Here is a 25421-nt window from a genome sequence, read left to right as displayed (position 1 = left end):
AAATCGAGCGCATATGGAACTCAAGGCTATTGTAGATTTTCATTACTCATGACATGTTTTCTGTGTGTGTGGCACATAATTTGTATGTGTGGTGATTCGTGCCCAATAAACTCTCACGTGCGCCTGTGTTTGCCACTTTTCCCATAAGCATGTTGTTTATGTCGTTGGGGGGGAATAGCTAGGAGCCGCAAATGAGCTGTGTCTCTTTTTTTCACAACACACTAGCAAATCACAAGGCCCAAGGTAAGATTTAAACTGCCGCACTGTCACGGCAGGTTTTACCTTGAATTAAGCAGCACTTCATAAATAAATAAGCGTTGCCCTGATCAGAACTGCAAAATGCAAAAAACATTGCCCACTGCAATCCAGTGCCGTAAGAAATCAATATTATAAACATAAATCATTCACCTTTTTTAACACTCATGATTTACAGTCTGATATTCAGTTTAAACATTTTAATTAAATGCTTTAAAGGGGCATTTCTACCAATGTTACACATTAAATTCAGTTTAAATGTGTAAATTCAGTTTAAATTCAGTCGTACTACAAAGTAGACCTCAGGAAGGAAGACCTCAGGAAGAGCATTAAAAAGAGGTCTTACCACTTCCGGGGGCACCCTGGTTGCCAGATCATGGATGGCCTTTCCAACGATGCACACGGAGGAGAGAATGAACACAACCCCAAGGACCACACATGCCCTGCAGACAGAAAATCAGACAGAGAGCAAAGTTTTTGGAGGTTCGGCTTGCGTGGTCTCTTTCCAACAAAGTTGGGTAGTAGTTGAACCAAAGCAATAACCTAAAAGAGCCAACTCGAGATCAGTCACAATGTTAACAACTTCTAGTCTCTCCCTCTTTTGCATTTGCATGAGGATCATTTGTCTTTTTCCTGCTGCAGTGAAGTCCAAAGTAAATGTTCACAGTATCCAGACATAAACTGTTATGAGTGATACTGGCGGTGGCTTTCAGTCTGGCAAACTAGGAAATGGTTTTACCAACCACTGTGAAATATTAAAGGAGCAGTCCAACAAATAATGAACAAATTCAGCTGTTAAAAACTCCTGTTCACTGGCTTGAATTACAGCCAGCCCTTTAAAAAAGACATACATCAGGAAAGATCGATATGGCAGTGTCGTGGTGCATCAATTCCCTTCAGTTATACTGAATATTAAAGTTAATTTCACAGGCTATGGGTAGAATTAGCCACATGACACAGTGTCTGGCCCGGTGCATGATGGATGATGTTACAACACAAACTGTCGTAATACTGAAAGGCCTCTTTATGTCTGATTTGAGTGATAATACATCTAATGTAAAAAAAAGTGTTTGGGAGTGGTCAGAAGACTGTTCACCATGTATTTGGGGCACTACCAGAATAAACAAGTTGCTGACTTCAGTCGGAGTGCTTAGGGGGAGGCAATTTGTGATGTTTGTTCAATGTGTTTTGTTTTTTTTGGAGGGGAAGGGGGGGCTACAGGATGCACACTCAATAGCTCTGGATGCAATGGAATAAGATTAACACCTCTGCATTGCTTGACTTTTGACAGTCTCACTTCCTGTGACACACGGAGAAACAGTATCTGACAGATGCAGTGAGGTGGTGTTTATCTTTTTACTGATTCGGATGGTGGTCAGTCACAACAACTTTGTCACAATGCACTGAGCAAAAGGCAACGTTTAAAGTCTGCATGTGTTTGGGCAATGAGTCTCTCCAAGACACATTTTTTTTCACACAAAATTGCTTTACTTGAGTTCCAGCTATTAAATGTCTTAAAATATGCAGGCATTAACAAGAAGAATAACTTGCAGAAGCACTGGCACCTTCAGCATTTAAAAAAATAAACATAGCTACCAAATACAGATGTAGCCCAAATACACTCTCCATCCAAGACAATCTCCATCCATTTGCCTCGACCTAATTCAAAATGTATATTTGGTCCTGACCCTTTATCTATTCTTTCAGTTGGACACACTTTAACCTGAAAATCTCATTCTGTCTCAGTCCTACATTCTTATTTTTTTTATGTATTACCGGTTTAAAGTTTAGTTTAAAGTCCTGCCTTACTCTACAAGTGTGAGAACAAAGAACATTTGTCAAACTTTAGTGTCTGTCTGTTTACAGCAAATAAGATGTGGATATGAACTTTGGCTTTTGCGGTATATACATGTACAGTATGCACATGTGTTATGTGTTTTTTGTGTGTAACATATTAGGTACATGATAATAAGTGAAGACAAATGTTTTCTCTTTGCAGTTTTATTGATTTGGCACATTCAGGTGTGTGTGTGTTTGTGTGTTAAATGGATGAGAGTGGCAGCTCGGCCGTCTATCCTCTGCGACACCTCTGAGCGGAGCAGAGGTGCTGTCGTAAGACGAACAAGGCTCTGCGTAACCTGAGAGCCACTTTGATGGACTCAGATCAACTTAATGCTACCTTCATCTTCAAATCACCCTTTGCTGTTTGTCTTTCCCAGTAAAAAACAACCATTAAAATATCACAAGATCCTGAAAATAAATACCATCTCTGACAGAAAAAAATTGCAAACCTAGATTTAGTTGTTGAATTAGCATCTTTGCAAAATATAAATCAAGATCAGTGGGTGTCCGTAGACAAAAGAAAATGAAATGCAAAGACAGATAGATGGATGAATACTCCAGATACATAAATAAATTCAGCAGCTCTCTTGCCTTACTGCAGGTAGAGAAGAGAAACACAAATTGCATCACACCACATATATTCGTTGAACATTCATTGAATTCAGCACGCTGTTTGGTACTCACAGATACTCTCTGTGTGCAGAGTGCACAGCTGCTGCATTGCTGTAGCGCCAGAGGACGATGAAAGACGACAGGACGTCCAACGTGGCATCAAACTACAGCAGAAACAGAAACCCACAGACAAAGGAAGATAGGAAAATGTCTTAAGTTGCAAGTTATTGCAGTAGTTTCATCTGACTTATTACAATAGCTGCATATTTTTAATGACAAAAAGCATGTTGCAAAAAGCAGCTTAAATATTAGCTCCCAAAATAATATGGTAGTGGTACATGATACTGTAGCAGTGCTGCTGATACGCTGCACCATCACGCTCAGAGGTATCAAATGTGTTGTGGCATATGATCATAATCTTATGTGGTGTTGGAATGAAAAATACATTTAAAAAAAAAAACATGTATTTTCAGCAGCTCTGTGAAGATGTAAGTCAATTGAAGCAGAGAGCTGAGTTCTCCTGCTGCAAAATCTGTTGTTGTTTCTGCCTGGGGATCATGCGATCGGTCGTGCGTTCGTGAGTGTGTCCGTGAATGTGCACCTCCATTTCTACCTACTGCCAATCTCATATTCTGCTGCAGAACACTGTATATTATACAACAGTGAGGGGATGACAGTTTGCGGAACTACCAATGCAAACACCGCTTTGCGCCTCTCAACTGCGGCTCACTTTATTGTTTTGGACGGTATGTTTGGCTAACCGCTAACATTTAACGGTACTACCAGTACAGCACTGGTGTACCTTGACGCTGCAGCCACTGCTTAGCGGGCAGAGAGCTTGGTGGGTTTAATTTAGTTTTTGGCAAGATTGTGTGACGTCCTATAGACCAGTGGTTCTCAACTAGTCTGGCTGCGGGACCCACCATCACCCCTTAGTGACAAGCCACGACCCACGACCCAAATTATATATATAATTTGGGTATATCTATATTCAAGAAGTCTAGTAGTAGTAACGTCTCTGTGTAGTAAACAACTGCCAAATCAAATAAAGAAAGTACACATCAATTATATTTTAACAAATATTATTCTCATTTTTCAAATTTAACTGGATGGATTATAAATAATACATAGAAATACATGAATAAATGTTCTTCTCATTTCAAGTATAATAAAGGTTGGATTCAAAAATTAATTACGCAACGAAATTCATTTTAGAAAAATTATTTTCACTGAAATGATCTACAGCTTTAAATTCAGTTCATTCAGGGTGAAGTGAAAAAGCCACAATATAATATTTTTTTCATCTTCTAAAAAGAGAAATTAGTTCACTAATTCACTTTTATGAGTCTGTCCAGTCAGAGTCTAATGACTGGTCTCTCTGGACATTTTTCTCTTTTGGTAATCGTCCTATGATTTGACTTTCACAACTCTCACTACAACAGTCCTGCTCTGCATTCTATATCCTCGTCTCTCCCCCGTGTGGCACGGGGTACTTCTCAAGTCTCTTAATTGTCGTTTCCTCGCTCCTCGCATGGTTTCCTCCATGCATCCCTTGGATGGACTAAGACGCAAGGAAAGGACGCAAGTGAGGGAAACGGGGATGCAATTAAGAGACTTGAGAAGTACCCACGGTGTGTGTACATCTCACTCAAGTCAGGAAACTTGTCAGAATACCCATATTTGATTGGCTGAGCTGCATCACGTGAAGTGATTCACAACGCATTGGTCTGTGTTTTTTCTGCACCGCTGAACAAGCGCCGTAAATGCTGGAATAATTCCGCTGCATAAAAAATGCCCTTCAAAATAAAATCGCAACATTTTTTTTTTTTTTTTTTGTCAGTCAAAGGCCCGCGACCCACTGAAAACGGGTCCGACCCACCAGTTGAGAATCACTGCTATAGACAACTTCGAGCCTGCATACATCGCGATTGTTTTTGAGTTTGAATGAAGTGTGTTTTACTACGCCTTACAGCCCATTGTTATCTAGACAGGGGTTGGCCAATTGCGGGTTGTATTCATTCAATCACACAATACACCGGTGGTCGTTGCAGACACACCTGGCGGAGATTTGCAGTCTGCTGAGTGCATTTTTCTCGTTCATCCTGCATGCGGGTACCATCATTTGATGTCACAGTGGTAGCTGGGGGCAAGGGAGAACTACAGCCTGCAATCCTAGCTTGGATTTCTAGTCTCTGCCTATGGGGCGTCCTCAAGATGCGGTTTAAGAACAGAATTTCCGAAACCTGTTTAAAGTTTCCTCTGTGTAAATAAAATAAACAAAAAAAAAAAAGGAACTTCCTTGTTCTTTTCGCTGGCATTACGTTTCCAACAGTGAAAATGGCATCCCAAAATAAGAGAGCAGAGGATGTTATGGATGAGTATACAGCTGTAGCCGAGGGTTTACGTTGCGCCTATACTTTAGGATAATAATAACATCACAAACACGGGGCTCCGTATTCGGCACTCAGAATGGCCGCCACTTTATTTCTTGTCACCCACCTCTTCAGAACCTCTTTCCTCTCTCTCTCCTTCAGTCTCCTCCTTCACAATAAAAGCACACAACACATATACAGGAACCCTGCTTCTTAACATACTCAACATAATAGCTTACATACCTCCCCTCCTCCATAAAGAAACGTCCCCGTTACTAAACCATCTAAGTGCAAAAAAAATCACAGTTCCAAACCCTGTAACATGTCTCTATAACACGACATTTGGCAGTAAAGAACATTATACATCCTTCCATCACCCAACTGCACAGCCTCCAAAAAAATATGCCCCACTAATCCCACTAGACACCAGACATAGCTGATACCCCATAGCGTTTGGACACACCATCCATATAAAGCATGTACTGCTACAATGAAGAAACATGTTGACAGACATATTCATGCATTTATCACTCAAAAATCAACGATAAGTGACAAAATCCTTTAAATATGTTGGTTGTCTCACAACTCTCTTTGAACGAGTAACAGTCTGTTGTGGTTCACTGGTGCCCGTAACCAAAACAGTCTCTGTGCCACCAGTGAAACGTGGCTCCTCCCCCCCACAGTCCTCCTCTGGTGACCCCTCGTCCTGCAGCGAAGGAGCATGGTGAGGAGAAGCTGGGAGGCTACTTGAAGAACCAGCAGGCCGTAGCAAAGTGTAAGGTTTCAGTCTGTCATAATGAATAACCTGCTCCGGTCCGTGGAGGTCCAGAGGACTGCCAATGCGATAGATGAGTCCTGGTTCCCCTTGAGAGTCCAACACAGCCAGGACCCTGTAGGGCCCCTTCCAGTGTGGAGCAAGTTTCATGCGGTCCTCCGTAGGATTATGCAGCCATACGAGGTCTCCTTCTCGATATGGCTGATGACGTGCCGTTCCATCATAGTACAGCTTTTGTTTTTCATGGGCATCAGCTCCACACTGACCACAAAAAGCTGTCTCCAGCCTTCCCGCCAGAGAGGTCACAAAGTCAGCATGAGAAAGAGGCAAGTCAAAGCGCACCATTTGCGATGGCACCAACACATCCACCGGGACACGAGCTTCCCGTCCATGAGTTAAGAAGTAAGGAGTGTAGTTAGTGGAAGCATGAACAGATGTGTTATAGGCAAAAGCAACCTGTTTCAGATACTCATCCCATTCACCTCCGCAGGCAAGCAGTGATTTGGCCAGTTGATCAATGAGAGTCCGATTAAATCTTTCGACCATGCCGTCAGATTTGGGATTATACGGCGTGGTGCGTGTTTTCTTAATCCCTAAAAGTTGACACAGTCTTTGAACAACCCCAGCTTCAAACTGCCGGCCCTGGTCACTGTGAACCACTTCTGGAACGCCATGTACCAGCACGTAATCCTCAAACAGACACTGTGCTACTGATTGAGCCGTTTGATTAGGAAGAGCATACAGATTTACAAACTTGGAAAAGTAGTCTTCTACTACTAACACATATCTGTTGCCCTGAGAAGTCACTGGTAATTCAAGAATGTCCATTGCCACTCTCTGGAATGGTCGAGTTGCTTGGGACCCACCCATTGGTGCCCGGTGCTTAGGCACAGGGGCTCTGCGGGTCTGTCATGGGAGGCACTGCTCGCACCACTGTCGAATGTCTTTGAACATAGAGGGCCAGTAACAGGTTTGCCTTGCTCGTTCCCACACTCGTTCCGCTGAAAAGTGCGCCGACACCGGGCCTCCATGAAGATGATGCAGCACATCAGGGACAAGCGATGAAGGCACGACCACTTGATACTGAGCACCCCCAGTGAGGGAGGACATCACTCTCCGGCAGAGTAGGCCATTCACCACAGAAAGACGAGGATATTCAGTCCATAACTTCCGCAGCCACCTGGAGCTGCCTCTCATCTGCCCGTCGAGAATCCGGTCGAGAATCCCTCCAATCCAACACCGTAGCAATATCTGTGTCGGCTTGTTGCAATTCTTTCAGTCCAGTCCCATCATGTGAAAGTGCATGTATGAACGACAGGTCACTTATCTCACTGTCCGGTTCCAACGGCTGCCCCCCTGTGACGAGGTCAGAGGTCGGGAGGTTCGCCGCAGATGGCGGTGTCAACAGGCTGTCGGCTTGGGGACCACCTGACTCCCTGTCTGAGCCTACTGCAATCACCTGTGTGGCAACTTCTCGTGAGGCGTCATACACCGTACCAGCCACAGGCTCCTGTGGCCGCCGTGAGAGAGCATCAGCGTTAGTATGCTGTTTTCCATCCTTGTGTTGAATGACCCAGTTGAAAGGATCCAGCTCCAATATCCACCGTGCTCTTCTTCCAGTGGGATCTTTGTCAATAGACATGGTGCGGAGGCCCAACAGAGGCTTATGATCGGTTATAATGGTGAAGGCAGCCGCTCCGATGTAATGTCTGAATTGGCGTACAGCCCACACTATAGCCCACAGTTCTCTGTCAAACGTGGACCAGCGCCTTTCGGTGGGAGTGAGCGACTGACTAGCATACACCACCACTCTCTCTAGTCCTTCCCTGTCTTGAGCCAACACGGCCCCCACTGCTTCCATGGAGGCATCTGTGTACACTTTAAAGGGGACGTTGAAGTCAGGCATAGTGACAATCGGGGCCTCTGAGAGCACCCCTTTAAGATACTCAAAGGCCTCATTACATTCAGTGGTCCATTGGAATGGTGTGCCTTTACACGTCAGGTGGTGCAGAGGTGCTGCACGCTTGGCAAAGTCCTTCACAAAACGTCTATAGTAAGAGCATAAACCCACAAACGCTCTCACTTCAGTTGGATTCCGTGGTGTAGGCCAAGTTCTGACCTTGTCGGTGTTTCGAGGGTCTGGCTGTAGGCCGTGGCGAGAAACAACATGCCCCAGGAACACCACATGATCTTGAGCTAGGTGGCACTTTTTAGGGTTTAGTTTGAGACCTGCCGTCTGGATCCTGGAGAAATCTTCACGCAGACTCCTCTTGATGGCTCTCAAAGGTGGGGCTGTATATCAGAACATCATCGAGATACACCATACACACCTGCCATGGCAGCCCTCTCAGCACCAGCTCCATCATCCGCTGAAACGTTGCAGGTGAGTTGGTGAGGCCCATAGGCATCGACCGCCACTGGTAGAGGCCCCTGCCCGTCGTGAAGGCAGTTTTCTCTCTGTCTTCATCAGCAACCTCAACCTGCCAGTAGCCATTAGAGAAATCTAATGTGCTAAACCACAGGGAGCCTGCTAAGGCATCCAATGTATCATCCACCCTGGGAAGGGGATGACAGTCTTTCACCGTTACACTGTTCAAGCGACGGTAGTCAATGCAGAATCTCCACTCACCATTCTTTTTTTTTACGAGGACAACAGGTGAGGCCCAGGGGCTGCAGCTCTCTTCAATTACCCCGTCAGCCAACAGGGCTGCCACCTGCCTGTCTATTTCTCCTCTCTTTTCTGGTGAAGACCGGTAGGCGCGCTGTCGCAGGGGAGAGTGATTGCCAGTTTTGATGTGATGTTGAATAAGCGTGCATTTTCCAGTCACTCCTCTGGATGTGCTGAATATCTCCTGGTGTTCTGCCAGCAACGCAACCAATTGTGCCTTCTGCTGCTGACTAGCCGGAGACTCCTCCAGTGACCCAAAAGGCATTTCAGTGGATGAATTGGCCGAAACTGTCTCCACTGGGATCTGAGGGAGTGTCACAAGATCAGACTCATTCACAGAGAAAAACTCCCCTAGATGCATGCCTTTTCTCAGTACCATGTCTCGATCTGTAGGATTCAATACACGGGCAGTAGTAACCCCATCTTTCACCGAAGTCACTGTGTGCGCAACGACACACTCACTTTTACTCCGGAGGTTAGTCGCTAAGTAGCCCACAAAGTCAGGCAGCTGGTCCATGGCCCCAGCCGGGGACACACACACTGGCACCAGCATCTCGCTGAGGGGTGGCAATGTCATAGCAGTAGCGATTGAGACATTACAACACTCCGGAATCAAGTCTTTGCCACTCAAAAGGGGAATGTCAGTGTCCCATAACTGCAGTCTGCCACGGGAAAAATCCAAGAGGGCATGATTAGGGACCAGAAAGTCCAGGCCCAGCAGTGCTGCTTGTGTAGACCCTCGAAGTACGTAGAAAACATGCTGCCAGGATTCATTACCCAGATGTAGTGTGGTAGTTATGGTGCCCAATGTGTCAAGCATCTGGCCATTCACAGCACGAGCAGCAATAAAGTCAGCATTTATGGGCCGCTCGCGCAGCGCTGGAACTGACATGCGAAAATCAGCACTGATTAACGACTCTGTAGCCCCTGAGTCCACCAATATGTTGATTTCAGTCCCTTCAATGCTCCCCCTCACATATGAGGTACTCTGTCTCTTTGTCGCGTCTTGTATCGATGCATTACTGGCTGAGCCCATAGGTGTGGTAGCTGGTGTTTGGACCCCAACATCAGCTACATTCCGTTTCCCGACTGTTCGGCTGGGTCCTCTCTCTTGGGAGAGAGAAAACGCACTCCTCTCTTCCTCTGTTTCCTCATTAAAGGGGCCCCTGGTAGATCTAGGGCCCCTCCAAGTTGGAGAGCCGGCTCTGTTATCGTAAGGCGCCCGGTAATCCTGTTTTTCCCCGGGACCTCTTTCTGCTCCACGTTCCCGCCAGGCATGGTCAGGGGAACGTCCTCTCTGTTCACCCCGCAGGCGACGTGACTGGCAGCCCTGCTCCCCACACACACACTGACACCGACCTCCACGCACTGAGGGAGAGGTTCTCCAGTCGTCCTTCCATCCACTGGATCTCAGTCGATTGTTTTCCTCTGCCATTCTCCTCATTTCAATCCTCATTTCTCTCATTTCTTCAGTAATTCTGTCCATCGTTCTGTACAAACCCCCTCCATCAGATATGGACTGTACCATTGTTGCTGTACCGCTTCCTGTAAGAGGCTGGCTTACATGGGTGTTGACATAGTCCATCTTTAGAGTCTCTCTGGCCATCTCACATCGGCCAGCGATGACCAGGGCCTCCTCCAAATCAGTAGCCCCCTGCTCGTGACATTTAGCTCTCAGAACCGGATCGGAATCTCCGACTCGTGCTAGCTGAACACTGTACAAGTTAAGCTAAGCGGGTGTTAGCAGTTAGCTAACGTTAGCTAACTAGCTCAAACTTCGGTGAGCTGTCTTCTTCACTTATCTGACGATGGGTCTTTTCAGTAGGGAAGCAATCCCACCGCTGCCACCAATGTAGCCGAGGTTTTACGTTGCGCCTATACTTTAGGATAATAATTACATCACAAACACGGGGCTCCGTATTCGGCACTCAGAATGGCCGCCACTTTATTTCTTGTCACCCACCTCTTCAGAACCTCTTTCCTCTCTCTCTCCTTCAGTCTCCTCCTTCACAATAAAAGCACACAACACATATACAGGAACCCTGCTTCTTAACATACTCAACATAATAGCTTACACAGCCAAAGAAATGCAGTGCAATCAGGATATAGCCAGTGAGGACGCTGGGCATCAGAACATCGCGTGCAATGCATCATAGGGCTGCACGATTATGGCCAAAATCATAATCGCGATTATTTTTGATCAATATTGCGATCACGATTATTTATCACGATTATTCATTAATTTTAGGGACACATCTTTTTATTGCACTTTCACGTTTAAATGAACAAGAACACTGCTTCCACTTCCATTGTTGTGCTACATTCTGGCTAATGTACAAGTATTTGCATCTCGTAGAAGAAAAATATAAATAAAATAGTATCAACACTTTTTACCCAAAATTAAATCAACAGAGCACTGCTTTCACTTCCATGTTGTGCTACATTCCAGCTAATGTACACGTCTTTACATCAAAATAAAACTTATACGGTTCTTATTCACCTGAAGCAAAATATAAATAACATTTCTACCCAAAATAAAGGGCTAACTAAAAATAAATATGTGTGTTGCTCACAGTATTTATTGGACACGTCTTTGGCCAAATGAAATGCGATTGCATCCGTTATTTCAGCATGTCTTTGGGAGGTGGATGGATGGTTGCGCTATGCAGAGTAGCTGTTATGGTTTTGTGGGTTGACGTTGGACATGGACGGAGATTCAGTGAGGTAACGTTAGCTTTGGCCTTAATGCATTCGTCGTACTGTGGTTTGTGGTGATTTTTCAGGTGGCTGAACAAGTTAGTTGTATTGCTATGCGGCGCAGACAACTCTAACGCACTCTGTGCATATGATTTGTTCTTGGTTAACATCACTTGGCCTAAATCCAAAAAACTTCCAGACAACGGACGATGATCCTTTTCGAGGGGCTAGCTCCTCGATTTCTGCTCCTGACATTTGATTTAGCTTTCACACGACACCCGTGACCGTCTGCTCTCCGTTCTGTTGTCTGTCTCTCTACTCTTCTACTAATAGCGGAGTCTGCAGGGTGCGCGCATGACACCTCCCATCTCGTTCTCCGCCTGGTGGTCGGCTGACTGTTAGTTGAGGAAGCGCTTGATTTGATATGTAGCAGAGCAAGCATTTTAAACGTCAATATCGCTGACGATCATGCTCATTTAATCGTGGCAGCCAAAATCGTGATCGCGATTAAAATTAGATTAATTGTGCAGCCCTAATGCATCATGGTACATGAAGGCAATGCCAGCACAGCTCTACAAGCAGGGGAAATCAGCTTCCTCAGTCAATATAGAAGGCATCAAGGAATTGATTGCTTCAACTGACTACATTTACCATCAACACTGATTGGACATCCACATAAAATGTGACAAATTTTGGATAATATGTTAACTTGAACAAAATAGAATAAAGAGGCACTTGATTTTTTAAGGGAACTTAAGTCTGTGTATCAATTAAGACGTGTCGGTGGTTCTAAAGATCTAATGAATGCTTTGATATGGTGTAGAACATACAGCAACTGCTTTAAAATGTACTGCATGACCGAAAGACTGTCGATGTTTTATTGCCACAGGGAAATCAAGGCGATAAACATTGTCAAAGTGACTTTGTGCTGCATTAGTCAGTTATCCTCTTTCAAAGGACGCTAAGGAAAGTCTTATCCGGCCTTAAGCTCATGAAATATGATGAGCATTATCATTACATTTTTTAGTTACACAATGTACCTGTAAAGGCTAAACCTTCAACATCATAGCAGCTAAAGCTGCTGTACTCTAGCCCCTTTGCGTTGGGTATATCAACTTGTCTTCTTGCTACTTTATTAAAACGGTCATAGATAGCCAAGCCCTTGCTAATTAAAATCTAATCTTTAATAAAAAGATAGCTAGCGCTACAGATTATGGTTAATAGTATTCTAATCACATCATGCTAATCACATTTTTCCTCACTGGCCTCGGGTGTGTAGGATTTCATTTTCACTTCACTTTTTTTTTTCTTTAAGTAATTATACTCATGAAGCTATATTTTGGGGAAAGCCAGCAGACATGTTTAGCAGTCACAAAAGGCCCTGTTACCTTGGAAACAAAGGGACCAATAACACGTTGGAAACGGGATTCATTAATAAATCACAGCAACCAAAGTTATGACTAATTGACCAATGCAAATGGAGGGAGAGAAGGGAGGTGGAACTTACGCCAAATCCAAAGGATGACGAGCTGTGTCTCATGAATGATACAGCTGTGGAGGGAGAGAGAGAGAGTAGTTAGTACCAATTGATTAGTTTCTATTTCAGTACTCAGTTTGCTACTAATACAATATACTATATTAAGGTAGCATAAATGATGCATAATCATGTTTAACTGCGCATAAAATGCATAACATGTATAATAAACATGATGCGTCTCATGCGCAGAAAATAATGCGAAACGTAAAACAATTACATGACGAAACATTACAGGATAATAAGTGTCGGTTCCTGTATTGCTCCATTAGGATGGATGACAATATATAAAAAATACATCATAATGATATCAAGAGAACACATTACCATTGTGTATACTAAACAAGGCATAGATATTTTGAGGTGTAACATCTGTCTAACATGCGATCGTTTCTTTTTGTTGGTGGATAATTCATACTGGCAGTTCACCTCATGTACCCCTATATACCTAGAAAGTAGTACTCTCAAGGTATTTTATATACAGTAAGTAGTCCATAAAAGACGATTGGTACGATATTTTGCAATGAAAAACCCTTCCTCTTCATTCATCAATGTTCAAAAAACAAAATAAATTTTTAATGTATACCACACAAGATTGCTTTTCTTACATGAGACTTACAACCATTTAAATCAGCATGCATTTATTTTGGCCACTTGGGGGCACAAACCCCCCCCCCCCCCCCATAAACGTATTATTGACATATGACCATCTCACGCTGATAAACGTGTTAGCAAACAGTTACTTATTTACCCATCCAACAGGTACGGAGAAACATTAGTATCCATTTGGAGCCTTGTTTTTGGCCAGCTGACAAATATAAGTCCAATATTCATTTGCTGTTTAGCTCTAGTTTGGTCCCTACCAACTCCCTTTTTTTCGCAGGTAAATGCTCCACTATGTTGCTAATCTTGTTCCGTGCTACAAGTGAGTTTATTAGAGGTGTTTTTCGTTGAAAGCAAGGTGTGTAAAACCAAAACAATGAGCTGAAATACTTTAAATAACTGTATAGAGCAAATACACCTTCCACATTTGAACCTTTTGGAGGCTCCATTTAAAACCGGCTAGATGCACAACTGTTTCCTGAACGGGAAAGAGGGTATTGTACATTCATTGCAGTTCTTGTCTACCACACCTGTGCCTCTTTTCTTTTTTTTTGCCCTTCTGCCTGTCCTTGTGTTACTCTCTCTCTTTCTCCCCCCTACACCCTCCTGTGTTTCCAGGAAGACTCAGATTCTGATTTCCTTTGACACATATCTCATCCTGTCCTTCCTTTCCCTTCCTCCCTATCTCAGAGTATTTTTGACTGCTGGCCTTTGTCTTTTATTCATTCTCGCTGGAGCTGTCCTGCCTCGCAAAAAGCGAGTGACATTGAATTTTTGCCAGCCGCTAATAAATATCTGAACAAAAGCTACTTTTCCTTTTGTTTGATGCTTACAGTATACCACTAATGTGACAGAAAGAGTTACATTAAAAGGGAGAGAAGAAAATGGAGAGGGCAGTCCCAGATCGACCCCTGATACGAGGCAGATGGTACTACTCAGGCTGGGTGCGTAACACATGACTGCCCCACACACGCTCACATATGCTATCCCTCTGTCTCGTTCTGTCTTGGAGACTGTCACCCAGAGTCTCCCTCTCTCTTTCTCTTTCATTCACATGTACAAACTCTCTCTCACACCGGGTGAGCTGACTCTTCCGGAGCTCCACCAGGCCTTCTGAACCCAAAGAGTCCAAAGACGGAGCCAAACTGAGAGAGTGAGTGCTTCTACGATGAGTTCAAGAACCAAATACAGGGTAACCGGAAGGTTAGAGACTCCCCTCTTCACTGACCTTTTGTCACTTTGAGCGGCATCAAATAAAGTTGCTTCTTAGCTGGTCGGACTGATCAATAAAATGAGTCTGAGAGCTGAAATCATCGGCTAATAAATGGCATATTCAAAACGTCTATCAATGCCATGAATGCACCGTGAAACTGTAAAGAATCTCCACTTGTTGGTAGTTTTACATTAGTTCCTTTTATTTCATTAGCTTATCTCCATGAAGAAGTATTATAACTTGCGACAGATGTCAGTGCTGTGTACGTCTGCAACTAACGGTTATTTTCATTATCGATTAATCTGCCCATTATTTTCTCGATCAATCGCTTAATTGTTAGATATATACAAAGTCAGAAATCAGAGAGAAATGTCCAAACCCAAAGATATTCAGTTTGACATGATATAAAACAGAAAAGATAGAAATCTTTGTAACTGAGCGGCTGAAAAACAGCACTTTTTTTACAATACAATTAATAGATTATGAAAAAAGTTGGCGATTATTTTTCTGTCGATAGATAATAATTATAGATAATAATAATTATAGTACGATAATAATTGTAACAAAAGAGCCAATTATCCGTTCCAAGCTCTAAATCCATGTTTTATTCATGAAGAATGAATAATATTTATAAGACTACAGGCACAGAGGTGAACTGTCAGCTTGAGATCAGTTCATCAGTTAAAGTTATCCTCTTTTCAAAATGGCTCCGATACGATTTGAGATATGTCTCATATGCCGATGGACGTCACAGGGCCAGACAATAAGTTCTTCAGTGCGACATTTAGGACGAATAATGATTTGAGGAGCACATTTTAAAAGATATCCTAAAACCAAATATGAGTTTCATGATACGTCTCCTAGTGTGCATGTAATGCTGGAATCTCAGTGACAAATGGTAGACGTCAGTGCTTGACTCTTGAATATTGTGGGTCACCAGGTCTGACATATAAAAAAATAAAAAGACTCTGGTTCTTCATGTGCTGCTCCGGGAGCCAATAGGGCAAACTGATCCTCCTCCTAGGCGGATGACATATATTGACCCATTCAGAGGGTCAACACACACCCACACATACAAGCAGATAGCGTGAGTGTGTGTGCGCAGTTGCAAGAGAGTTTGTGGATGCTGACGTTAAGCTGTAAGGACTATTTTCTGGCTCTTAGTTACCAACTAGTTGCCCCCCCTCTTGCCTAAAGAACTGCCTTTGACAAACATAATCCCACCCTGGAGGTTAGTTTTTAACGCTTAGTGCTTTGCTCGGGGACGTGTTAGTTGTTAAAGGAGTCCGGCTAGTTCTTTCCTAAATTCAAAGGCATAATTTGTGGTAGAAAAGTGAACCAAAGTGTCTCTTTTTCTCCCTTCTTTCTTCAAACCTGTCTGCACTCATACATCCAGTGACAGGGTGGGTTCGTGCCCTTGATTATAATTGTCTCCTTGATCTAAAAGCTTCTGTGTGTGTGTGCGTGTGTGTGACCTTCTACATTCCAAGAGAGCCTCTGAGTTGAGAGCTGAACCCCGCTGCCTGAAAGGCACTGACCCATGAACTGCCATCATACAGCTCCACATTATAACGAGACAACATGAGTGTAGGGCTCATATGGCTTCTAATGCTGAGTTAGCAGAACATTTATTCCCTTTACAGAGAGAAATTCCACCCTCGCTATGGCTTACAATATGTCCGTGTGCTCTAAACTTGTGACTACAGCGTGCTCAGTAGCAGGGAAAAACCATGTCATCATGTTGCAACTCCAAGGCCATGTGTAACCTTTTCTAATAACACTGTGTAATTAGTGGATCCTATTATCACGCGGGCTCACCATTACAAGCAAATGTGTTGTAGTTATCAGATATAGTGATGTGTTCCACAGTTGAATAACTCTTACTGTAAACTGTTGCATATTCAGAAAGAATCCCGAGCCACACCAACTCCAGGACTTATCAAAAAGTATTTTTTGTTAAAAAAACATAATGTTTTCTAAAGGTGAGTGTGATTAATATTTTTAAGCCACAAAGATGCATTATGGGGGCTCCTTACTTTTTCCAGCAAACTGCTACACAGTTATTGGCTGCAATTAGGGCTCGTCTGATAAAGCGACAAATAATTTCCTGTAGAATGCCCCCCCCCCCCCCCAAAAAAAAAAAAAAAATATTTACTGTTTTCTCTGAATTTCTCATCGTGCAATAAATCGTTTATCTGACCCTCTGTCTTCAAAATCGATGCAGTGAGTCAGCTGGAATGTTAATCGACACTTTCAGTGAAGAGGCACACACACACACACACATATACACACACACACACACACACACGGCTTTGCTCAATGTGTATTCAGTTCCCAAAAGAACAGATGTCCTCTCTCTGTGTCTGTGTCATCTGTCTAGAAACTCATTAGGGAAACATTTAAGACCCCTCAGCATCATCACCAGCTTCATCACCTTGAGCCTATTCCTACTGTCTGCCCTCATTTAAACTAGTTACTTATCAGTGATGTCGTTGTACATGTGGTCATTGGGCCAAAAAACACATTGGCTACTAATTAGAAAATGGGTTTTTCTTCTGCCGGAAGCCATTCATTTTTCCAGTTTCTGCTCTCAAAGCTCATTTTGATGTGCCAGCCGTCTGTGTGGTTGCCGCCTGCCAGCAAATCGATGCCTCTCTCTCGTGGAGAGCAGACACTATACTCGGCACAACATCCTTCGGGTTGTTAGTTAATCAGGGAGGCAAGCGTGCGTGACCACTGCTAACAAGGCTGGGGAAACAGGAGAGGAAGGGAGAGGAGGAGGTGAAGATGGAGCAGTAGAAGGAGGAAAGAGAAGAGGGAGGACGGAAGAAGCACTAAAGAAGGGGGGAATTCAAAGAGGAGGAAGAGGAGAGGAAAGAAGCGGGTGTGATGATTAAGGAGGGGCTGGAGGAGAGTGCCTGGAGGATCAAGAAATGAAAAAGGAAACAACAGTGTGCTGTGTGTGTCTGTATTATGTTTATCTATCAAAAGGAAACACTAATCCTAACCCTTATAAGTCGATTATGCCACTTTATGGCAGTCAAACATGAGGCCAGCGTGTCTTTTGGGGGTATTTCGAGGAATTGTTATTCTACTCCATTCTTTTCTATGCTCCCCATAGTCCACTCAGATGTCCTGCCAATACCTGCATATCCATAGCAGTGCTCGAGACTTGGCAGCGGTAGAACCCTAATTGTTAGTGAGTTATGTAAGAACCGGGGCTAGCGCCAACACTTAACACCCGTGCCCTCTCCCTCTCCGTCTCTCTCCTCAGTCTTCACTTGGCACTGATGATGAGCAGAAGTTGGATGAGGCAGCATCTGATCGGACATTAATTCCAGGTCAGACTTTGAACTGTTGTGGGAGCATTTTTAATATCTGTGTTAAGAGTTCTTCAAGTTTTCTGTCCTCTGCTGGAGACGATGTGAATATGTATACTCCTTATATTTGACATAAAGTAGATGACATATGTCATACTCACATACTAAACAAATGTGTATGAAAACTCATCATCAACAGATGGGTGCGCTGCTTAGCTTTATTCTAATAATGCCCTATATGGGGCTCATTTCTCTTTTGTTTCCTCAGTCTGTGTGGCACATCAAACCCCCTTTCAATGAGCTTGTCGTGTTTTTTAAAGTACAGAAATATAAAAGGTGATATGGTATTTGAGGATACACTCTCCTCTACAGTCACGCTAGCAGCTCTGTGAGGCTGTAGCCTGCTCAGGGACAGTGGTGCTTTGAGCTAAATGCTAACATCAGCAGGCTAACATGCTCACAGCGACACAGCTAACGTGCTGATGTTTAACAGGTATAATGTTTACCATGTTCACCGTCTTAGCGATGCTAGCTATTTGCTAATTACTAGAAAACATAACGTATAAATGGTGCTCATAAATCATCTAATAGTTGTTTGTGGCATTTCACGAATGATCAAAACTCTGAACCTCATCGTAGCAGGAAATATCAGAGGATCCATGAAAATCTGTACAAAATGTAAGATGTTTGGCTCAGTCTGAACCAAAGTAGTCAACGTATCCTCATGCAACTGTTCGTATGGTATCTTACGAAAAATTACTCCTCATTTTCCGTGTGTTTTCCTACGAAAAGCAACACATGAATTTCTGCTCGTTACATGCATACGTTTTTTTCAAAATAAACCTCCGTTTTCACAGGAAACTCAGGTAGGTTTCGGCAACAAAACTACTTAGTTGGGTTTGAGAATAGATTGTGAAATACTTAGTTAAGGCAGCAAAATTACTTAGTTAGTTTGAGAAAAAGATAGTCGTTTGGGTTAAAATAAATGCAGAAGTGCACAAGTTACGTGACAAAAACATCAATGTTGACCTCTCGTTTCACACAGCTTTACAGCAGAAATATCCCTGTATGTTGGGCACATCCACCTCCCCTACCTCCTGCCCGCCCTGCGTGTGCTTTTGCTGTCTTTATACTTCCTCGTACGAGGATAACATACGAAATCATTTCGTGGGATACCTTCGAATAACAGCGCATTATTTTTCGTACCTTTTGCTACGAATGACGGATGAGATGAGCCTGAAGTGGTGGATCAACTGACTGACATTGACATCCCTATTCTTACCACATGGGCTACAGTTTGGACTTACGGGGCAATATGGCAGACATAATAGTAGGAGTAGAGATAATTATGGCCCCCGACACAGGTCATTTTAGAGAAAGAGAGGGATGATGGAACAAATTAGCATGAACAGTAAACCATGTAAAAAACAAACCAAACCCCTGCACTGATTGAGTCTCCAAAACTAAACTATTTGCAACGAATACAGCTACAATTTTCCCATTTTCCAAAGACTACAACTGCTAATTTGGAAGAAACCAAAACTGTCAACTATAAATGTGTTCAATCTCACTGAGGAAATCTGCCAAAATACACACTGATAAACTGAGGTCATGCTTATCTCCATTTGTCTGCTGACAGGTACAGTCGGTCCACACAGAACATTTCTACACTGTCTGCCTCCCATTCAATCCCCAGTCAACACCACCCCTGCTGTATGAAAACAAAAAGAAGCCCATATCGAATTAGCAGAATCGTTTGCAGCTAAACCGAAATGCAACTACGACCTCCTCTCTGTTCCTCAAGGGCCAAAGCTCAATTCAGGGATGCAGAATTCAATTACATCACAAGGAGCAAAGGAATAACCCGGGAGGAGAGAGATGAAGAAAGAGGCAGACCAAGGAGCAGATGGACAGACAGATAGAGAGCGAGACGGGGGAGGTAGGAGAACAGACAGAGCGTGAGATGAATAAAGTGAGAGAAAAAAAGGAGCCACTCTCACGCTGCCAATCAGTGACTCTCTGAGCTTCCAATCCAGGAATAGTCATCTGCGTATTTATGCAAATACACCTGTCGGGTCCGAGATAAGGTTGGAACAGAAAAGAACATCCCATTGGTGCAAATCCAGACACTGAGGGGTTACAAGACTTGAAATCTTGAGCAGGAGAAATCCCAATTTCAATGCCATGTTTGACAAAATACGTGCAAGGTGACCCAATGCAGCTTTCAAACTTTTGATATTGAATATGAAAACAAAATAACTTATTAGTAAGTATTAATATGATCACCTGTGTGCAAATAATTGTTTTAGATAAAAGATTTATGTTTTTATGTTTATTGCTCGGCAATATCAGAGCTCTTTTTGCAACCAATTTTGCATCCAATATAAATGTATTACAAAGCAATCTATTTGAAGTGTTAGTTAAGGTGTAGAGGTGCAGGTGTAGGGATGCAAATTGCTATGGTAATCTTGAATAAATCAAGTATATAGCAATTAGGCCACCCATTTCTAGTAGATTTCTATACATGAGTTCAAATTATGTATAGACAACTCCTTTATAAGGTTTTCAAAGTGAATATTTAAAATAAAAATGTGAGAACTGTGAAGAGGAATATCTACACCAGGGGTCTTCAATTAAAATTCCAAAAGGTCCAGATTGAGAAAATCTCCTCGGGCAGAGGTCCGAAACATTACAATAATATCTAACTCGCGCTATTTAGTGCCATATATATATATATATATATATATATATATATTCAAGAAGCCTAGTAGTAGTAACGTCTCTGTGTAGTCAACAACTGTCAAATCAAATAAAGAAAGTCCACATCAATTATATTTTAACAATTATTATTCTCACTTTTCAAATTTAACTGGATGGATTATAAATAATACATAGAAATACATACAGTTGTGTGAAAAAGTGTTTGCCCTCTTCCTGATTTCTTATTTTTTTGCATGTTTGTCACACTTAAATGTTTCAGATCATCAAACAAATTTAAATATTAGACAAAGATAACACAAGTAAACACAAAATGCAGTTTTTAAATGAAGGTTTTTATTATTAAGGGGGGAAACAAATCCAAACCTACATGGCCCTGTGTGAAAAAGTGATTGCCCCCTAAACCTAATAACTGGTTGGGCCACCCTTAGCAGCAACAACTGCAATCAAGCGTTTGCGATAACTGGCAATGAGTCTTTTACAGCGCTGTAGAGGAATTTTGGCCCACTCATCTTTGCAGAATTGTTGTAATTCAGCCACATTGGAGGGTTTTCGAGCATGAACCGCCTTTTTAAGGTCATGCCACAGCATCTCAATCGGATTCAGGTCGGGACTTTGACTAGGCCACTCCAAAGTCTTCATTTTGTTTTTCTTAAGCCATTCAGAGGTGGACTTGCTGGTGTGTTTTGGATCATTGTCCTGCTGCAGAACCCAAGTGCGCTTCAGCTTGAGGTCACGAACAGATGGCCGGACATTCTCCTTCAGGATTTTTTGGTAGACAGCAGAATTCATGGTTCCATTTACCACAGCAAGTCTTCCAGGTCCTGAAGCAGCAAAACAGCCCCAGACCATCACACTACCACCACCATATTTTACTGTTGGTATGATGTTCCTTTTCTGAAATGCCGTGTTACTTTTACGCCAGATGTAATGGGACATACACCTTCCAAAAAGTTCAACTTTTGTCTCGTCAGTCCACAGAGTATTTTCCCAAAAGTCTTGGGGATCATCAAGATGTTTTCTGCCAAAACTGAGACGAGCCTTTATGTTCTTTTTGCTCAGCAGTGGTTTTCGTCTTGGAACTCTGCCATGCAGGCCATTTTTGCCCAGTCTCTTTCTTATGGTGGAGTCATGAACACTGACCTTAATTGAGGCAAATGAGGCCTGCAGTTCTTTGGATGTTGTTCTGGGGTCTTTTGTGACCTCTTGGATGAGTCGTCGCTGCGCTCTTGGGGTAATTTTGGTCGGCCGGCCACTCCTGGGAAGGTTCACCACTGTTCCATGTTTTTGCCATTTGTGGATAATGGCTCTCACTGTGGTTCGCTGGAGTCCCAAAGCTTTAGAAATGGCTTTGTAACCTTTTCCAGACTGATAGATCTCAATTACTTTGTTTCTCATTTGTTCCTGAATTTCTTTGGATCGCAGCATGATGTCTAGCTTTTGAGGATCTTTTGGTCTACCTCACTTTGTCAGGCAGGTCCTATTTAAGTGATTTCTTGATTCAGAACAGGTGTGGCAGTAATCAGGCCTGGGTGTGGCTAGAGAAATTGAACTCAGCTTTCCAAAGATGTGATAAACCACAGTTCATTTATGTTTTAACAGGGGAGGGCAATCACTTTTTCACACGGGGCCATGTAGGTTTGGATTTTTTTTTCCCCTTAATAATAAAAACCTTAATTTAAAAACTGCATTTTGTGTTTACTTGTGTTATCTTTGTCTAATATTTAAATTTGTTTGATGATCTGAAACATTTAAGTGTGACAAACATGCAAAAAAATAAGAAATCAGGAAGGGGGCAAACACTTTTTCACACAACTGTAAATAAATGTTCTTCTCATTTCAAGTACAATAAGGGCTTTATTAAAGAATAACTGACATAAAAGAAAGCTTTTCAAAAATGTGCATCTTAAAATAAAGTAATTAATTTTAGAAAAATGAATTCCACTGAATTGCCCTGCAGCTTTAAAGTCAGTTCATTCAGGTGTGAAGTGATGTCAATAAAAAGCCACGATATTATATTTTTCTCATCTTCTAAAAAGAGAAATTAGTGAGCATGGACTTTATCTGTGGTTATTAACACTTGTTTCAGCTCCATTCTCTCTGTTAACATCATTGTTGGTCAGTGAATTCATGTGTTAGTATTCTGATCATATTGGGCTCTGAGGTTTATTTTCTCTGTCTTCATTCAGATGTGAGTGGATACGTTTGCTCAAAAGAGTTGTGCTTTGTCTCGTAGTGTCGCTTCATTTACCGCTTTTAATAATCGTCACGGTCTCTGAACATATGAGACACACTGGTTATATACTGTCCGTGTGAAGAATTAACCTATAAGAGTCTGTCCATTAATGGTTAAAGACTCTGGTCTCTTTGAACACTTTTCTCTCTTTGGAGAACGTCACGTGAAATAACTTCTCTGACTCACGTATTATTCTCCTGCTCTTCCTTCTCTTTCCTCGTCTCTCCCCCGGTGTGTGTACATATGACTGGATTCAGGAAACTTGTCAGAATACCCATATTTGATTGGCTGAGCTGCAACACGTGATGTGATTTACAACGCATTGGTCGGTGCGTTTCCTGCACCGCTGAACAAGTGCCGTAAAGGCTGAAAAAGCTGCGCCAGTTAAAATAGAATCGCTCTGTCAAAATAAAATCGATTTTAGGTCCTGGGTCCGGACACAACGGCGTCTGGGTCCGGATCCGGACCGCGGTCCGCCAATTGGCGACCCCTGATCTACACTATCAAAAAAAAGTCCAACAAATGATTTAAAAACAACAATGTGTGTGGCTCCTTCTTAAATCTGCTTTGTTACAAAAGACTGCGTGCTAAGACCACATGTTTTCACACACACACACATTCACTTTAATGAAGCACTTGTCTGTTTGTGTCGGAAGCATAGACTGTATATAAGAAGTGGACGTAGTCATCGTGACGTCATCCATTGGTGGAATGCCGTTATGAAGCATCGACTGGATCTTGGATTACGGTTGTCGCCATAGTGTTTTTTTTTGCAACCAATATACAAAAGTTACCATATATTTGGAATGCGGAGTAGTGACGTAGAAACGCCGTATACGTCTCTGGTAGCAGCAGCGACCTGTCAATCACAGTAATCCCGCCCTAAAGCATACTCTTTAGCAGTGGTGGGCCGTCAGGGCCTGCAAAGCCTTCTCTGCTGGCCTAAACAGAATCACAAAGTTATATCTATTTTATAATTTAATAATTTTTCTTAACTACACTACATGTATTATAATTTATAAAAATATTTTTACAATTATCTTATTTTCTCATTGCACGGCTACTGTCTTCCTCAGTTGCTCTGCTTCCAGTGCAGCTTGTTTTAAGTAGAGCTTTTATCCAATCAGATTTCCCCTCTGTGTCTCTAGGTAAGAAGAGAGGCCTGCAGACTCACAAGTGCATCCATGTGCAGTTTAAGTGAATGGGGACGATATTGTTGATTGTCATAGTGTTCAACCAATCAGATATTTAGTTTGACATGTTGGACGTATTCTTTGACGTGCCAGAGCCTGCTAGCTGGCCTACAACTACGTCAGCATTACGTGCAGCTCAGTGTCCAGGTGCAGCTCTGCCGAGAGGTGCAGAGAGTGCTGTGATTGGTCAGTGGGCGAGCATGTGACTAAAGTGAAACTTATGCTTACTAGCAGAACTTAGGTTGTAGCAGTCAGAGTTCAATTGGAAAGATATGGAAGAAATTATGGCATTTTTAGTTTTTTTTACCTAGCTTTGTTTTTTGAACATCAAATGGCGGAAGGAGGAGGAGAAACTGATTTAGTAGCGGAGTTACTGGGAACGCCTTTCTCAAGAAGGACATTTCCGGACAAACTGGACATAGTAAGAAATGGCCGGCCAACACCACAGCTAGCAGCCCTGACCTAGCCAGGAAAAGGATTTGTGCGCCACTTTCAGTCTGCAAACTATGAACGGTATTCCTGCAAATTGTATTGCTGGGAATGCCTGTTATTTGCGACTGAACGTCTTGGTGTTTGGAGCCATGCTGGATTTGGTAACCTGGGCATCCATGGCAATCGAAAAGGACCTCTTACTGGAACTAAAACGCACGGATGTACTGCACAACCGCATTATTGAACTCTTTGTAAACAAAGACAGGAGGATGGACTTTGTATTTAAATAGAACAGCATTTGGTAAGTGAAACTGCTTTTGTCTTCTTTACATCTACACTGTGTTAATTTGCCTATCATGTCGTTTATGGATATTGTTCCCTGATGTAAATAATATTTGAATGGCCCTTACTGTGAGTGTTGCTGGATTGTTTTGTCATGCTTTGTTGTAAATAAATGTGACTGATTCTTGTGAGTTCGCTCTTGTCATTGTGTTAATTACATCGATTTTGACCATATGCATTGTCCGTTAATTACGAAGCATACCGTCCTCCGTGGGTTTAGGGTCCGGATAATTGAATCTGTTTGGGCTGTTTTCTTTTACAAAGTAAAAATGATGGTCTGGAGAAATGGGGATTGTGTGGCGATTGCTTAGCCCTGTTTGAATCAGTAGGGAACAGCTAAACGCTGCGGGGAGAGTGTAGCGTGAGATTGTGCATGTTGTTTTCCTCACTAAGCTAGTTTAGCATAGCCTCGCAGAACACAGGTGCCTCAGTTGTGTTTTGTTTTGCTTCCAGTGTCAGACAGACAGACAGACCGGTGTCTCCTACGTGAGCGCAGTCCACCGAAAACATTATATTTACCACAATTTAAGCTTCTGCATTTTGCAAATGCACTAGTATTATTCAAATGTATTGTTTGGTTTTCAAGCCTCGTACCGAACGGTTTAATAC

General features: G+C 42.6%; 1 protein-coding gene across 1 annotated transcript in view; it reads right to left on the bottom strand.

The window, feature by feature from the left end:
- Positions 1–25421, bottom strand: part of LOC142938652 (transmembrane protein 163a-like) — an 89443-nt gene that overhangs the window by 13395 nt on the left and 50627 nt on the right. Inside the window, exons 3-5 of the mRNA XM_076081966.1 lie at positions 12729–12772; positions 2782–2873; positions 602–698 (exon numbers count right to left, since the gene is read on the bottom strand). Coding sequence (XP_075938081.1) covers positions 602–698; positions 2782–2873; positions 12729–12772 — 233 coding nt within the window. The remainder of the gene's footprint in view (positions 1–601; positions 699–2781; positions 2874–12728; positions 12773–25421) is intronic.

The sequence above is a fragment of the Anarhichas minor genome, unplaced genomic scaffold (genome assembly GCF_050575085.1).
Source record: "Anarhichas minor isolate MPS153535 unplaced genomic scaffold, ASM5057508v1 ptg000087l, whole genome shotgun sequence".
In the NCBI taxonomy this organism is placed as follows: domain Eukaryota; kingdom Metazoa; phylum Chordata; class Actinopteri; order Perciformes; family Anarhichadidae; genus Anarhichas; species Anarhichas minor.
The sequence above is the reverse complement of the archived record's forward strand: the minus strand, read 5'-3'. Positions and strand labels throughout refer to the sequence as shown.